The sequence below is a fragment of the Heterodontus francisci genome, chromosome 12, assembly GCF_036365525.1.
Source record: "Heterodontus francisci isolate sHetFra1 chromosome 12, sHetFra1.hap1, whole genome shotgun sequence".
NCBI lineage: Eukaryota > Metazoa > Chordata > Chondrichthyes > Heterodontiformes > Heterodontidae > Heterodontus > Heterodontus francisci.
This window is the reverse complement of record NC_090382.1, coordinates 53559251-53576330: the sequence shown is the minus strand read 5'-3', so window position 1 is coordinate 53576330 and position 17080 is coordinate 53559251. Positions and strand designations below refer to the sequence as shown.

General features: G+C 44.8%; 1 protein-coding gene across 1 annotated transcript in view; it reads right to left on the bottom strand.

The window, feature by feature from the left end:
- Positions 1–17080, bottom strand: part of pde6a (phosphodiesterase 6A, cGMP-specific, rod, alpha) — a 79770-nt gene that overhangs the window by 23968 nt on the left and 38722 nt on the right. Inside the window, exons 7-13 of the mRNA XM_068042956.1 lie at positions 13101–13167; positions 12902–12949; positions 12587–12736; positions 12364–12507; positions 12176–12241; positions 10575–10721; positions 6902–7009 (exon numbers count right to left, since the gene is read on the bottom strand). Coding sequence (XP_067899057.1) covers positions 6902–7009; positions 10575–10721; positions 12176–12241; positions 12364–12507; positions 12587–12736; positions 12902–12949; positions 13101–13167 — 730 coding nt within the window. The remainder of the gene's footprint in view (positions 1–6901; positions 7010–10574; positions 10722–12175; positions 12242–12363; positions 12508–12586; positions 12737–12901; positions 12950–13100; positions 13168–17080) is intronic.

Below are 17080 nucleotides of genomic sequence, written 5' to 3'. Positions count from 1 at the left end.
TGAGGGATATGCCGGGCCATGAGGTTACATATTGTGATGGAATACAATTCTGCTGCTGTTGATGGATCACAGCATCTCATAGATGCCCAGTTTTAAATATACAAACGGGGTGGTTTTATTTTAATAAAAAAAAGCCAACAGATGAAACTCTCCACCAAACAAGATGCTAAATCTGTTTTGAATTTAGCACAGTGGTAGTGCCACAGAACACGATGGAGGGTATCCACTGTGTGAAGACGGGACTTCGTTTCCACAAGGACTGTGCAGTGGCCGTGTAGTTGATAGCAAAGAGGATAGCTGTAGCCTTCAAAGTGATATCAATGGTTTGGTTGAGTGGGCAGAAAAGTGGTAAATGGAATTCAATCCAGAGAAATGTGAGATATGCATTTGGGGAGGGCAAACAAAGCAAGGGAATACACATTAAATGGGAGGATATTGCGAGGGATAGAAGAAGTGAGACACCTTGGAGTGTATGTCCACAAGTCCCTGAAGGTGGCAGGACAGGTAAATAAAGTGGTGAAGAAGGCATATGGAATGCTTTCCTTTATTGGCCAAGGTTTAGAATACAAAAGCAGGGATGTGATGCTGAAACTGTATAAAATGCTGATTAGGCCAGAGCTGGAGTATTGTGTGTAGTTCTGGGCACCACATTGCAGGAAGGACATAATTGCTCTGCAGAGAGTACAGAAGAGATTTAAAAGAATGTTGCCAGGGCTTGAAAGTTGCAGCTATGAGGAAAAATTGGAGAGGCTAGGGTTGTTTTCTTTAGAACAGAGGAGGCTGAGGGGTGACTTAATTGAAGTGTACGAAATTATGAGGGACCTAGATAGAGTACACAGGAAGGAACTGTTTCCCCTCGCAGAGAGGTCAGTTACCAAGGGGCACAGATTTAAGGTGATTGTTGGAAGGATTAGAGGGGACATGATGGAAAGTTTTTTCACTGGAATTCACTGCCCAGATCGGTGGTGGAGGCAGAAACTCTCAACTCATTTAAAAAGGTACCCAGACCTGCACCTGAAGCGCTGTAACCTGTAAGGTTACGGACCAGTGCTGGAAGGTGGGATTAAATTGGGCAGCTAGTTTTTTCAACCGGCACAGACACAATGGGCTGAATGACTTCTTTCTGTGCCATAACCTTTCTATAGAACAGAGAACATAGAACAGTACAGCACAGTACAGGCCCTTTGGCCCACGATGTTGTGCCGAACCTTTAACCTACTCTAAGATCAAACTAACTAACTACCCTTCATTCTACTATCATCCATGTACCTATCCGAGAGTCGCTTAAATGCCCCTAATGTATCTGCTTCTACTACCACCGCTCGCAGCGCATTCCACGCACCCACCACTCTCTGTGTAAAGAACCTACCTCTGACATCTCCCCGAAACCTTCCTCCAATCACCTTAAAATTATGCCCCCTGGTGATAGCCCTTTCCACCCTGGGAAAAAGTCTCTGGCTATCCACTCTATATATGCCTCTCATCATCTTGTACCCCTCTATCAAGTCACCTCTCATCCTTCTTCGCTCCAATGAGAAAAGCCCTAGCTCCCTCAATCTTTCTTCGTAGGACATGCCCTCCAGTCCAGGCAGCATCCTGGTAAATCTCCTCTGCACCCACTCTAAAGCTTCCACATCCTTCCTATAATGGGGCGACCAGAACTGAACACAATATTCCAAGTGTGGTCGAACCAGGGCCTTATAGAGCTGCAGCATAACCTCGTGGCTCTTAAACTCAATCCCCCTGTTAATGAAAGCCAACACACCATACGCCTTCTTAACAACCCTATCAACTTGGGTGGCAACTTTGAGGGATCGATGGACATGGACACAAGATCCCTCTGTTCCTCCACACTACCAAGAATCCTGTCTTTAAGCCTGTATTCCGCATTCGAATTCGACCTTCCAAAATGAATCACTTCACACTTTTCCAGGTTGAACTCCATCTGCCACTTCTCAGCCCAGCTCTGCATCCTGTCAATGTCCTGTTGCAACCTACAACAGCCTATCCACACTATCCACAACTCCAGCAACCTTCGTGTCATCGGCAAACTTGCTAACCCAGCCTTCCACTTCCTCATCCAAGTCATTTATAAAAATCACAAAGAGCAGAGGTCCCAGAACAGATCCTTGTGGAACACCACTGGTCACCGAGCTCCATACCGAATACTTTCCATTTACTACCACCCTCTGACTTCTATGGGCCAGCCAATTTTGTATCCAGACAGCCAACTTTCCCTGAATCCCATGCCTCCTCACTTTCTGAATGAACCTACCATGGGGAACCTTATCAAACGCCTTGCTAAAATCCATATACACCACATCAACTGCTCTTCCTTCATCAATGTGTTTTGTCACAGCTTCAAAGAATTCATTAAGGCATGACCTGCCCCTCAGAAAGCCATGCTGACTGTCTCTAATCAAATCATGCTTTTCCAAATAATCATAAATCCTGTCTCTCAGAATCCTTTCCAATAATTTGCCCACTACCGACGTAAGACTGACTGGTCTATAATTCCCAGGGTTATCCCTATTCCCTTTCTTGAATAAGGGAACAACATTTGCCACCCTCCAATCATCCGGTATTACTCCAGTGGACAGTGAAGACGCAAAGATCATCGCCAAAGGCGCAGCAATCTCTTCCCTCACTTCCCGTAATATCCTTGGGTATATCCCGTCTGGCCCCGGGGACTTATCTGTCCTCATATCATTCAAAATTTCCAGCACATCCTCCCTCTTAACCTCAACCTGTTCGAGCATATCAGCCTGTTCCACGCTGTCCTCACAAACGACCAGGTCCCTCTCACTAGTGAATATTGAAGCAAAGTATTCATTTAGGACCTCCCCTACCTCCTCCGACTCCAGGCACAAGTTCCCTCCACTATCCCTGATCGGCCCTACCCTCACTCTGGCCATCCTCTTGTTCCTCACATAAGTGTAGAACGCCTTGGGATTTTCCTTAATCCTACCCGCCAAGACTTTTTCATGTCCCCTTCTAGCTCTCCTAAGTCCATTCTTCAGTTCCTTCCTGGCTACCTTGTAACCCTCTAGAGCCCTGTCTGATCCTTGCTTCCTCAACCTTAAGTAAGCTTCCTTCTTCCTCTTGACCAGCTGTTCCACATCTCGTCTTCCAAGGTTTCTTCACCCTACCATCCCTTCCTTGCCTCATCGGGACAAACCTATCCAGCAGTCGCACCAAGTGCTCCCTAAACAACCTCCACATTTCTGTCGTGCATTTCCCTGAGAACATCTGTTCCCAGTTTATGCTCCCCAGTTCCTGCCTAATAGCATTGTAATTCCCCTTCCCCCAATTAAATATTTTCCCATCCCGTCTGCTCCTGTCCCTCTCCATGACTATAGTAAAGGTCAGGGAGTTGTGATCACTATCACCGAAATGCTCTCCCACCGAGAGATCTGCCACCTGGCCTGGTTCGTTGCCAAGCACCAAGTCCAATATAGTCTCCCCTCTAGTCGGCCTATCTCCATATTCAGTCAGGGAACCTTCCTGGACACACCTGGCAAAAACTGCTCCATCCAAACTATTTGCACTAAGGAGGTTCCAATTAATATTAGGGATATTGAAGTCACCCATGACAACAACCCTGTTACTTCTGCACCTTTCCAAAATCTGCCTCCCAATCTGTTCCTCCATGTCTCTGTTGCTATTGGGGGGTCTACAGAAAACTCACAACAAAGTGACTGCTCCTTTCCTGTTTCTGACTTCCACCCATAATGACTCAGTAGACAAACCCTCCTCGACGACCTCCCTTTCTGCAGCTGTGATACTATCCCTGATTAACAATGCCACTCCCCCACCTCTTTTACCTCCCTCCCTATTCCTTTTGAAACATCTAAACCCCGGAACATCCAACATCCATTCCTGCCCCTGTGATACCCATGTCTCCGTAATGGCCACAACATCGTAGCTCCAAGTACTGATCCATGCTCTAAGTTCATCACCCTTATTCCTGACACTTCTTGCGTTAAAATAGACACACTTCAACCCATCATACTGGCTGCAACTTTGCCCTGTCAACTGTCTAACCTTCCTCACAGACTCTCTGCACTCGGTATCTGCCTGTTCAACAGCTACCCCATCCACTGATCCGTGGCTCCGGTTCCCATCCCCCCGCCAAACTAGTTTGAACCCTCCCGAAGAGCTCTCGCAAACCTCCCGCCCAGGATATTGGTGCCCCTCCAGTTCAGATGCAACCCGTCCTTCTTGTACAAGTCCCACCTTCCCCAGAAGGTATTCCAGTGATCCACATATCTGAATCCCTCCCTCCTACACCAGTTCTGTAGCCACGTGTTCAGCTGCACTCGCTCCCTGTTTCTAGCCTCACTAGCACGTGGCACCGGTAACAATCCTGAGATTACTACTCTGCTCGTCCTGCCTTTCAGCTTCCAACCTAACTCCCTATATTCGCTTTTCAGGTCCTCATCCCTTTTCCTAGCTATGTCATTGGTACCGATATGTACCACGACCTCTGGCTGCTCCCCCTCCCCCTTAAGAATCCTGTAGACTCGATCCGAGACATCCCTGACCCTGGCACCCGGGAGGCAACATACCATCCGGGAGTCTCGTTCGTGACCACAGAATCTCCGGTCTGTTCCTCTAATCATTGAATCTCCTATCACTATCGCTCTCCTATTCTCCCCCCTTCCCTTCTGAGCCACTGAGCCAGGCTCAGTGCCAGAGACCTGGCCACTGTGGCTTTCCTCTGGTCGGTCCCCCCCTCCAACCGTATCCAAAATGGTATACGTATTATTGAGGGGAACGGCCACAGGGGATCCCTGCACTGTGCGCCTATTCCCTTTCCCTCCCTTGACGGTCACCCAGCTACCTTTATCCTATAACTTAGGTGTCACTACTTCCCTATAACTGCTCGCTATCACCCCCTCAGCACCCTGAATGATCCGAAGTTCATCCAGCTCCAGCTCCAGTTCCCTAACGTGGTCTGCGAGGAGCTGGAGTTGGGTGCACTTCTCACAGGTGAAGTCAGCAGGGACACAAGTGGTGACCCTCACCTCCCACATCCTGCAAGAGGAGCATGCAACTGCCCTAGCTTCCATCCCCTCCGCACTAAATTGACAACAGAGATTCTATTTTCCCTTTCTGCATAGAGACCATAGAGATTTCTCTGGTCACTCATACCAATGCTGTCAACAACAGATGCATCTCAGACTGGCAGATTGGTGAGGATGAGATCAAGTAGTTTTTTCCCTCATGTCGATTTCCTCACCAGCGGCCACAGGCCCAGTCTGGCAGATATATCCTTCAGGACTCGGTCAGTAGTGGTGCTCCCAAACGGCTCTTAGCAATGGGCAGTGAAATTCCCCACCCAGAGTACAATCTGTGCCCTTGCTACCCTCAAGTGGTATTCAACATGGATGGGTACTGATTCATCAGGTGAGGGTTAGGGTGCAATGCACAGTAACTGGTAATCAGCAGGAGGTTTCCTTGAGCATGCTTAGAACTGATGCCATGAAACTTCATGGGGTCAGGAGTCAATATGGAGGACTCCAGGGCCACTCGCTCCTGACTGTGCCACCACCTCTGGTGGGATAGAACATACCCAGGTTTTGTGATGGAGTTGGCTGGAAAGTTGGCTGAAAGTTATGACTCAATAGAGAGAGAGAGAGATACAGCACGGAAACAGGCTCTTCGGCCCACCGAGTCTGTGCCAACCATTAACTACCCATTTATACTAATCCTACATTAATCCCATATTCCCTGCAACATCCCCTCCTACATTAATCCCATATTCCCTACCGCCTACCTACACTAGGGGCAAAGGTCTTTGATGGTGGGAGGAAACCAGAGCATCGGCAGAAACCCACACGGTCACAGGGAGAATTTGCAAACTCCACACAGGCAGTACCCAGAACTGAACCCGGGTCGCTGGAGCTGTGAGGCTGCGGTGCTAACCAGTGCGCCACTATGCCGCCCGTAGGTAGCCAACTAAATGTGCAGCAGGTAGTAAATACTTTTGTACAGTTTTAGCATGGGTTAGAGACATCATCACATGCTGACTACACATAACGGAACATTAAATTAGGCAGGAATCTATGTATACAGGTTTAACCCTGGTTAGACGGGTTTTTTAGGCTTCGGGAAACACAGCAGCCCAAGAGATGGGAGGACAGCTTCTGGGAAGAGGTAGTTCCTTTACAGTACAGCACTGCAGCCTCACAGCTCCAGGGACCCGGGTTCGATTCTGGGTACCGCCTGTGCGGAGTTTGCAAGTTCTCCCTGTGACTGCGTGGGTTTTCGCCGGGTGCTCCAGTTTCCTCCCACAGCCAAAGACTTGCAGGTGATGGGTAAATTGGCCATTGTAAATTGTCCCTAGTGTAGGTAGGTGGTAGGGAATATGGGATTACTGTAGGGTTAGTATAAATGGGTGGTTGTTGGTCGGCACAGACTCGGTGGGCCGAAGGGCCTGTTTCAGTGCTGTATCTCTAAATAAAAATAAAATAAAGTACTGCCTGTGGGTCAGGAGGAGGAGTGCTTACCCCTGGCTCTGGTATTCTTCCTGCCCAGCTGGGAGCCAAGCTTGTCGATCAGGCTGGCTTCTGGGTGGGGATCTGTTTTTTTTTTAAAAAAGGAGCCCACTACCTCCACAGCATGTGATGAAATTTGTACTTCCAGCCTGACGAAATCTCCAAACCCCCTTTGCTGGGAAAATCCACCCCTGAATATCAGGGCTAATGTCTCCCATTGCATTTCACTGACTGATTTAATTCAAGTTAGAGGGCTACAGGGAAAAAATGGGGAGTGGTACTAGCTGAGTTGCTCTTGCAGAAAGTTAGCATGACACAACAGGTCGAATGGCCTCCTTTTGTGCTGTAACCATTCTGTGATTCTAAAACTGATGTCAGCTAGAAAACCAACAAGTACTTACCATGAGCAGTGTGAACATGGTGTGTCCGACATTGAACCCGTGGCGCCAGTTGTGATAGGTGATTTTTCTGTATCCTTTACTCAGAGAATAAATGAAACGGACCAGTACCTGCAGCATGTCAAAAAGTTGTGTCACTACTTTATTCTGAATAAACTATTAGTTTTGAGATGAGTTGATCTTCAAACTCACATCAGCTGGTTATGCTTGCCATAATTTGTGATAATTTTTCCAAAACACCAAGGTATTTTCTATTGTACAGGCCAGGTTTCTCTTAAGCCACCCCTACATTACAACAGTGACTACAAGTCAAAAGTACTTCATGGAATAAAAACAACAAATGTTGGAAATACTCAGCAAGTCTGGCAGCATCTGTGGAGAGAGAAGCAGAGTTAATGTTTCAGGTCAGTGACCCTTCATCAGAACCAGTTCTCAATTGTGGTCCCCAGGAAAATTACAGGGACAGGAACACCTCTGCAACCCCAGAAGAGGTGCAAGGAAATATTTAAGTGCACCTTGTGAGATTGAGGCCTTCAGCAGGTAAGGGATCAAGCAGAGAAGGAGAAATCCTCTTCTAGGCCCTCTGGTTTTAACATTTGGGACCACTACAGTAACTACCCAGGTCTACCACCACCTTCACCAAGCAGTCCTGGGGAGCAGCGGTGAGCAGGATAGGCAGGAGAAAAATGAGCAGGGAACCTGGGTCCCAGATCTTCACCAGTATTTACATTTGGTAGTCAGCAGTGGTCCCAGCTTCGGGAGGAGAGAGGAAAATCAAGTTTGTGTTTTGCGGCAGCAGTAGACCTCGTTGCCTGATTTTCATGTTGTTTCCCTCAAACTCCTGCCTGATTTAGGGTGGAGAATGAAAAAGGAAAATTCAGACCCATACCTGAACATCCCAGAAACCTTTTGCAGAGATACAAGAATTAAATTTAATTGCCATAAAATTTATAATGTATGAAGTACACAGAGTGAAGTACCATAACCTGGATTATATCAAAACTACAGTTATTTTGAAGCCCTTTCTACATCAAAATAAAAGCAAAATACTGCAGATGCTGGAAATCTGAAATAGGAATAAAAATGCTGGAAATACTCAGCAGGTCTGGCAGCATCTGTGGAGAGAGAAGCAAAGTTAATGTTTCAGGTCAGTGGTCTTTCATCAGAATTGACAAAGGTTAGAAAAGAATTAGGTTATAAGTGAGTGAAGGGGAAGGGGTGGGGGGCAAAACAAAGGGGAAGGTGTTTGATAGGGCAGAGGGAGATTAAATAACAAAACTGTCCTGGGACAAAGGCAAAATGTGTGTTAATGCTTGTGGTGAAACACAAAGCATTGGTCCAGAGAGAGTGTAAATAACAGAATAATGAGCAACTCTGCCTACATGAAAAGCAGGCACAGTCAAAAAATACAATATTAAAAAAAAGACTAGTCATGCTCTGAAGTTATTGAACTCAATGTTCAGTCCGCAAGGTGCTGCTCCTTGAGCTGGCGTCGATGTTCACTGGAACACTGGAGCAGGCCAAGAACAGAAATGTTGGCACAAAAGCAGGGGGGCGGGGGCAGGGGGGGGAGCAGTGTTGAAATGGCAAACGACCGGAAACTCAGAGTCATGCTTTCGGGCTGAGCGGAGGTGTTCCGCAAAGTGGTCACTCAATCTGCGTTTGGTCTTCCCAATATAGAGGTGACTGCATTGTGAGCAGCGAATACAGTATACTAAATTGAAAGAAGTACAAGTAAATCGTTGCTTCACCTGAAAGGAGTTTTTGGGGCCTTGGATAGTGAGGAGAGAGGAGGTAAAAGGGCAGGTATTACATCTCCTATGATTGAATGAGTAGGTGCCGTAGGAAGGGGACGAGGTGTAGGGGGTAATGGACGAGAGGACCCGGGTGCCGTGGAGGGAACAATCCCTTCAGAATGCTGACCAGGGAGGGGAGGGGAAGATGTGTTTGGTGGTGGCATCACGCTGGAGGTGGTGGAAATGGCGGAGGATGACCCTTTGAATGTGGCGGCTGGTGGGGTGGAAAGCGAGGACAAGGGGAACCCTGTCGCGATTCTGGGAGGGAGGGGAACTTTGCTTCCAATTTCCACCTTCTCTCACCTTTACATGGTCCATCTCTGATACTTCCCTTCCTCAACTTCTCTGTCTTCATCTCTGGGGTAAAGTTGTCCACTAATATTCATTATAAGTCCACCGACTCCCACAGCTATCTCGACTACACTTCTTCACACCCTGTTTCCTGTAGGACTCCATTCCATTCTCCCAGTTTCTCAGTCTCCAACGCATCTGCTCTGATGATGCTACCTTCCATGACAACGCTTCTGATATGTCTTCCTTTTTCTTCAACCGAGGATTCCCCTCCACTGTGGTTGACAGGGCCCTCAACCGTGTCCGGCCCATTTCCCGCACCTCTACCCTCACCCCTTCCCCTCCCTCCCAGAACTGCGATAGGGTTCCCCTTGTCTTCACTTTCCATCCCACCAACCTCCACATCCAAAGGATCATCCTCCGTCATTTCTGCCACCTCCAGTGTGATGCCACTACCAAACGCATCTTCCCCTCCTCTCCCGTCAGCATTCTAAAGGGATAATTTCCTCCGCGACACCTTGGCCCCCTCCTCCATTACCCCCAACACCTCGTCCTCTTCCCATGGCACCTACCCATGCAATCGCAGGAGGTGTAATACCTGCCCTTTTACCTCTTCTCTCCTCACTATCGCAGGCCCCAAACACTCTTTTCAGGTGAAGCAGAAATTTAATTGTACTTCTTTCAATTCGCTGCTCACAATGCGGTCTCCTCTACATTTGGGAGACCAAACGCATATTGGATGACCACTTTGCAAAATACCTCCACTCCGTCTGAAAGCAAGACCCCGAGCTTCCAGTTGTTTGCCATTTCAACACCTCCCCACCCCCTGCTCTCATGCCAACATTTCTGTTTTTGGCCTGCTCCAGTGTTCCAGTGAACATCAACCCAAGCTCGAGGAGCAGCACCTGATCTTTTGATTAGGCACTCTACAGCATTGTGGACTGAACGTTGAGTTCAATAACTTCAGAGCATGACTGGCCCTTCTTAAAAAATATTTTATTTTTAACCATGTGCCTGCTTTTCATGTAGTCAGAGTTGCTCATTATTCTGTTATTTACACTCTCTCTGGACCAATGCTTTGTGTTTCACCACAAGCATTAACACACACTTTGCCTTTGTCCCAGGACAAAGCTCGGGGTCTTGCTTTCAAACGGAGTGGAAGTATTTTGCAAAGTGGTCATCCAATATGCCTTTGTTATTTAATCTCCCTCTGCCCTTTCAAACACCATCCTTTTTGTTTTCTTGTCTCCTTTCCACATCATCTTGATATTTATTGGGTGGTCCAACTGCTCTCGACATGGAGACAGTATACAATGCTATTAACTGGAAAACAACCAGTGGTCAAATTTACTCATACTCACAGTGCAAATATTTAAAGAAATTGATAGTATTTGAACTGTAATGTAACATAATCCTTGTTGAAGTGAAAAGTTACAGTTATAATCTGCTAAGGTGCAAGTTCTCACAAAGTGCATTTTCTGTTTGCAGACCAATATCCATAATGTATGCATTAGGTAGTAAAGGATTACGACAATTTATATTTTATCACATTTAATTGGTATGCAGTGTAGGCATTTAAAATTACTCACTTCTCGTGGTATGTGGAACTTATCAACCACACCAAGTTCATAATACATCTGTATTCCACATTTCACAAGTTCCAATGGAGACCACTCAAAATCACAAAAGTGAAATTCATAGAGTTCTGCTTCCTCAGCATCTGGAAGTTCTTCAAACTTAAAAATAAAATAAAGATAAAAAGAAGAGGTGAATAATAACAGACTATAGAGTGGAATTTCTGCAGGTCTGGTTCTGATCACCTACTGTTATTCCTGTGGAAACCATGGAGAAATGACATAAATGGCTATTTATGCTGTTTCTTTGGGTTTCTGCTGATCTACCAAAATTGTAGTTGGAACTCCCAGAATTCCAAGCATGCATAGCTAGAGAGATAGAAAGAGAGAAACCTATGGACGCCTTAACATGCTGCATCACAGTATAATGAAACACAGGTTTATGCCTGCAGTCGCCTGTGTGCTGAGTTCTGAGCAGACACTAAGTAGAGTTCAAGCACTTCTCCAAGGAAGCAGGTAGGAGGTGGTGAAATAAGAGGGACAGTCATCTTAGCTCTCCAGTACACGTTCAAGTGGCAACATCACATAAGCAATGGTCGGATCCCCACTTTTTAAAAATTCTTTCATAGGATGTGGGCATCACTCGCAGACCAAAATTTGTTACCCATCACTAATTGCCTTTGAGCTGAATGGCTTCCTAGGCCATTTCAAAGGGCTGGTGAGTCTGAAGTCACATGTAAGCCAGAACATGTAAGGACAGCAGATTTCCTTCCCTAAAGGCCATTGGTGAACCAGATGAATGTTTACAACAATTGATGATAGTTTCATGGCACCATTGGGTGGTGCAGTGGTTAGCACCACCGCCTCACAGCTCCAGCGACCCGGGTTCAATTCTGGGCACTGCCTGTGTGGAGTTTGCAAGTTCTCCCTGTGTCTGCGTGGGTTTCCTCCGGGTGCTCCGGTTTCCTCCCACAAGCCAAAAGACTTGCAGGTTGGTAGGTAAATTGGCCATTATAAATTGCCCCTAGTATAGGTAGGTAGTAGCGAAATATAGGGACAGGTGGGGATGTGGTAGGAATATGGGATTAGTGTAGGATTAGTATAAATGGGTGGTTGATGGTTGGCACAGACTCGGTGGGCCGAAGGGCCTGTTTCAGTGCTGTATCTCTAAACTAAAAATTACGGAGAGTAGCTTTCAATTCCAGATTTCTTTGAACTTTATTAATTAATTGAATTTAAATTCCACCAACTGCCGTAGTGGGATTTGAACCCATGTTCCCAGGGCATTATCCTGGGCCTCTGGATTACTAGTCCAGTGACATTACCACTACGCCACTGGCTCCCCCTGTTCATCCTTTTATGGGACTGACTGTGGCAAGGGAGTGGGGGCAAGTTGACAGAAAGGGAAGGGAGAAAATGCCTTTTTTTAAAAAAACAAATGTATAGATAATCACTGCTGCCCATTATTTTGAATATTTACTGCAACTATTTTTTAAAGCTGTATTTTTGTTCAGAGTTTTTTTTGTCTTTTTTCTTTATACTTGTTACAAAAATGTCATCTTAAAAAATAAGAATATGAAATAATTGTGCAATCTTAGCTCTGACTATCTACTCACCAATATTTCTTGAAGATCTTCTTCCTCACATTCATTTGGTTCTCTATCAAAGTGTTCTCTGGTTTTCTGATAATTTTAGTGGTATGGTGTTAGTGATTTATTCTCAGAGTCATAACATTGAAGGCAATTTAATTTTGATATTACATAATATTTCTAAAAGAAAGTTCTTCAATGTTGTTCCAACATACCAGGATATCCTGTATTTCATCTTTAGAGCATTTAACATGATAGTTCACCATGTCTTGGGCAATGTCTTTCCTGTTTTCTAGCTTGTTCATTTTGTCATATGTATCAGTGTTCAAAACAGACCATCCAAGGAACTGTGTCAAGGCCTGCAAAAGATAAAGAGCTGTCAAGATGTAGCTTTCTGTAGTTTGGTTGGGATTCTAAAGGTACCTGATTGAACCTTACTTCCATCAGAGTTTCATCCATGTCATCAAATGGCTTTCCATCCTTCCTGTTATAAAAGGTGGCAACTCCAACAATTTCCTCTTTCTTGTTTACTATTGGCATTGACAGCACATTCTTGATTGTCCATCCCAAATTATCAAGTGGCTCTTTCTGTAAAAGTTATTTAGAATGTGATCAAGAGGCACACAGGGTTCTGTGGCTAATGTAATGTATCTAAGAAACTGATCTATGCACTTTCATTTTGGATCTGTCTATCCAGGTTAGCACTAGCACGTTTATAAAGAAACACTTTTTTTTTTTAAAGCAGTTTCCTACCTGAAATTGAAAGAATTCATCTGCAGCTGCATTCATAATGTTACATATCTGAGAAAACATGAAATGTAGATATTTTTCTCCTTAATCCTAATTTATTCAACTTTAATAAACAACTTGTATCATAACAACAATTTGTATCTATATAATGCCAAAGCACAGAAAAGTACTGTTGTACCTGCTGTAGGATTACAACACTTACAAGACTGGTTTCTGCAACGTATGATGGCAATCCACTAACAAGGGCCCAATGGTCTGCAGGAGGGCTCCTGAAGAAAATAAATCACCTAAATTAGATGAGAAGGTTTAGCTTGAAATAATAATTGCAATTATTTACTTTGTAGTTATAAATAAATGCCTAAATAAAGAAAATTAGTTTAATAATAAACAAGGAAAAAAGCTGGGATTGCTGGATATCTGAAACAAAAACAATGGGCTGGATTTTTGGGCCGCACCCGAGGTCAGGAAGAGAGGCAGGGGGTGGGGGTTTGCGGGGTGGCCTGAAAATACCCGTACTGCCCAACGTGTCAGTTTCAGGACACTGTTTCCGATTAAACCAAACTTCGAGGTGTGGCAAACAGGAAGATATAAACTGCCTGCAATAGGACATAGAAAGGCTAGCAGAGTGGGTGGACAGGAAGCAGATTTCATACAGAGTAGTGTGAGGTGATGCATTTTGGCAGAAGGAATAGGGAGAGGCAATATATACTTAATGGCACAGTTCTAAAGAGTGTGCAGGAACAGTGGGACCTGAGGGTGCATGTACATCGATCTTTGAAGGTGGCAGGAAATATTGAGAGAGTGGTTAGTAAAGCATATAGGATCTTGGGCTTCCTAAATAGAGGCATGGAGTACAAAAGCAGGGAAGTTATCCAAAACCTTTATAAGCTCTGGTTAGGCCCCAACTGGAGTATTGCGTCCAATTCTGGTCACCACACTTCAGAAAGATGTGAGGGTCCTTGAAAAGGTGCAGAGGAGATTTACCAGAATGGTTCCAGGGATGGGGGATTTTCGTTTCAAGGTTAGATTGGAAAAGCTGGATTTGTCCTCAGTACAAAGGAGATTGAGGGGAGATTTAATTGAAGTGTACAAGATTATGACACAGGTAAATTGGACAAGGAAAAACTGTTCCCATTATCTAAGTGTACAAGGACTAGAGGACACAGATTGGAAGTTTTGGGCAAGTGATGCCGGGGAATATGAGGAAGCACTTTTTTACGCAGTGGGTGGTAATGGAACTTGCTGCCCACAAGGGTGGTGGAAGTGAAGATAATCACTGACTTTAAGAGGAAGTTGGATGGCCACTTGAGGAAAATAGACTTGCAGGGCGACGGGGATGGAGCAGGGGAGTGGGACTGGATAGTTTCGTTTAGTTTAGTTTAGAGATACAGCACTGAAACAGGCCCTTTGGCCCACCGAGTCTGTGCCGACCATCAACCACCCATTTATACTAATCCTACACTAATCCCATATTCCTACCACATCCCCACCTGTCCCTATATTTCCCTACCACCTACCTATACTAGGGGCAATTCATAATGGCCAATTAACCTATCAACCTGCAAGTCTTTGGCATGTAGCTCCGTGGAGAGCCAGCATGGGCCGAATGGTCTACTTCTGTGCCATAAATTACTCTATGACTCGCTATGCTTCTCAAGTCGAGGTGGCGCACTGTAAGTATTTTTGCCAAATCATTCCCAATAGCTTGTGATCAGTCTCAAGAACAAAGCGTTTGCCAAATCGGTACGTATGGAATCTGGTGATACTGAACACGATTGCCATGTTTCTCATTCTATGTTCCAATAGTTCGCCTGAGTGGGTGACCAACTTTTAGAACTGAATGCAATTCTTCCTGTACCAGGCATGCTCCAAGACCCTTTTGTGAAGCATCTACTTTGAGTGTTGCTTCTTTCCTTGGGTCAGCATTGTAAACATGCTTCAGCAGAAATTGACTGTTTTACTGAATCGAACACATGCTGATGATCTTCATGCCACAAGAATGGCCATCTTTCTTCAGAAGTTCATGCAGTGAAGATGCTTTTTCAGAGAAATTCGAGATATATAGTGCTATAAACTTAAACAGGCCCAAACACCTCAGTCAATCTTCTTTGTCTTGAGAAGTAGGCATTGATTGAACATGCTCAACATTACTGGAATCTGATAGTATTCCAGTATCAGAATAGATGGAACCAAAAAAATTAATATGGCTCACATTGGTAGCACACTTTTTGCTATGAAACACAAGACCTTCTCTTCTAGCTATCTCCATTAGAATGTGAAGATTCTTGTCACGCTCTTCCTTGATACTTCCCATGACCGCTATGTCATCTGAAATACAAACACAGCCAGGAACACATATGCTGTTGGAACAAGTCTTGACTCACTGACAGACTTAATGGTAACCAAAGAAAGCAATACCTTCCAAATGGTGTTCTAAATGTCTTTAGTTCCTGTGAATCCTTGGAAAGGTGCACTAACCAATAGCCCTGTTTCGCATCCAACTTTGCAAAGAACTTGGCTCGAGCAGATCTTGGGTTGAGCTCTTCTAAAGTCAGAATCATGTGAGAACACCTTTTGAGTGCTTGATTTAATCTTCTGGGATCCAAGCATATTCTAATGGTACCATCTTTCTTAATTACAGTGGTTATGGAGCTACACCAATCCATGTGTTGCTGAACACGGCGAATAATCCCTGGTCATTCCATCATGTCAAGCTCAGCATTTAATTTTCCCTTTATGTGCTCACTGCACTTCTTTTGTGGGTCTATGGAGGGAACTGCATCGCCTTTCAAGTGAAGAAGAGCATCTCCTATAAAACTCCACATGGTGTTAAATCTATCTGGGTATTTCTGTTGTAGATGTGAGTGTTAGACAGTACTATAGAAGGGAGTAGTTCTGTATTAGATGGGAGTGGACTGAGAAGGACTGAGGAACGCAAAACCCATATTACAATGCATGTGTAAACGCACTAAGTGTGGTGAATAAGGGTGGTGAGCTTCAAATACAAATAGACGTGTGGGAATATGATGTAGTGGCAATAACAGAAACGTGGTTTAAAAATGACGAGGACTGGTCATTTAATATGCAAGGATATAAAGTGTTCAGAAAAGATAGAGAAGATAAAAAGGGAGGTGGGGTGGCTGTCCTGATTTGGGGAGAAATTTCAGTGGTAGAAAGGGAGAATATCCTTGAATGGCAAGGACAGAATCCATTTGGTTAGAGTGGAGAAGCAAAAAGGGTATGATCACATTACTAGGGGTATTCTATAGGCCTCAAAATAATATGAGAGAGAGAGGAGTAAATCTGAAGGGAAATCACAGACATGCAAGAACTATAGAGTGGTGATACTGGGGGCCTTTAATTACCCAAATATTGATTTGGATAACTTTAAACTAAAGGGTTAGTAGGGGGAGGAATTTTTGAAATGTGTTCAGGAGAACTTCCTTGATCAGTATGTTCTCAGCCCAACTAGAAAAGAGGCATTTCTAGATTTGGTGCTGGGAAATGAGGTGGGCCAAGTGGACCAAGCATCTGTTACAGAGCACTTGGGTAACAGTGACCATCATATCATAAGGTTCAGACCAGTAATGCAGAAAAGCAAGAAACAAAGTAAGGTAGAACGTCTAGATTGGAAGAGGGCTCATTTCAATGCGATGAGAAGGGGTCTAGCCAGGGTAGAATGGAACCAAAGTCTGACAGGGAGAGCTGTATCAAAACAATGGGTTATCCTTAAGGAAAAGATGCCTCAGGTACAGGCTAGGTACATTCTAATGAGGGAAAAAGGTAAGGGAACCAATAACTGGGCTCCTTGGATGTCGAGGGAGATAGAGTTTATGCTGAAACCAAAAAAGAGGGCGTGTGATGCATGTCAAGTATATTATTCAAGTGAGAACCAGGCCATATACAATAAGTTGAGAGGGGAAGTGAAGAGGAAAATAAGACAAACAAAGAGAGAAAATGAGAATAGAATGGCAGTCAACATAAAAGGGAATCCAAAAATCTTCTACCAGCATGTAAATAGTAAGTGGGTAGTAAGAGGTGGAGTGGAGCCTATTAGGGACAAAGAGGCTAATATATGCTTAGAGGCACAGGGCAAGGCAGATATACTTAATGAGTATCGATATTCACAAAGGAAGTGGAATCTGACAAAATATCGCTGGAAGCAGAGAGAGTAGAGGCAAT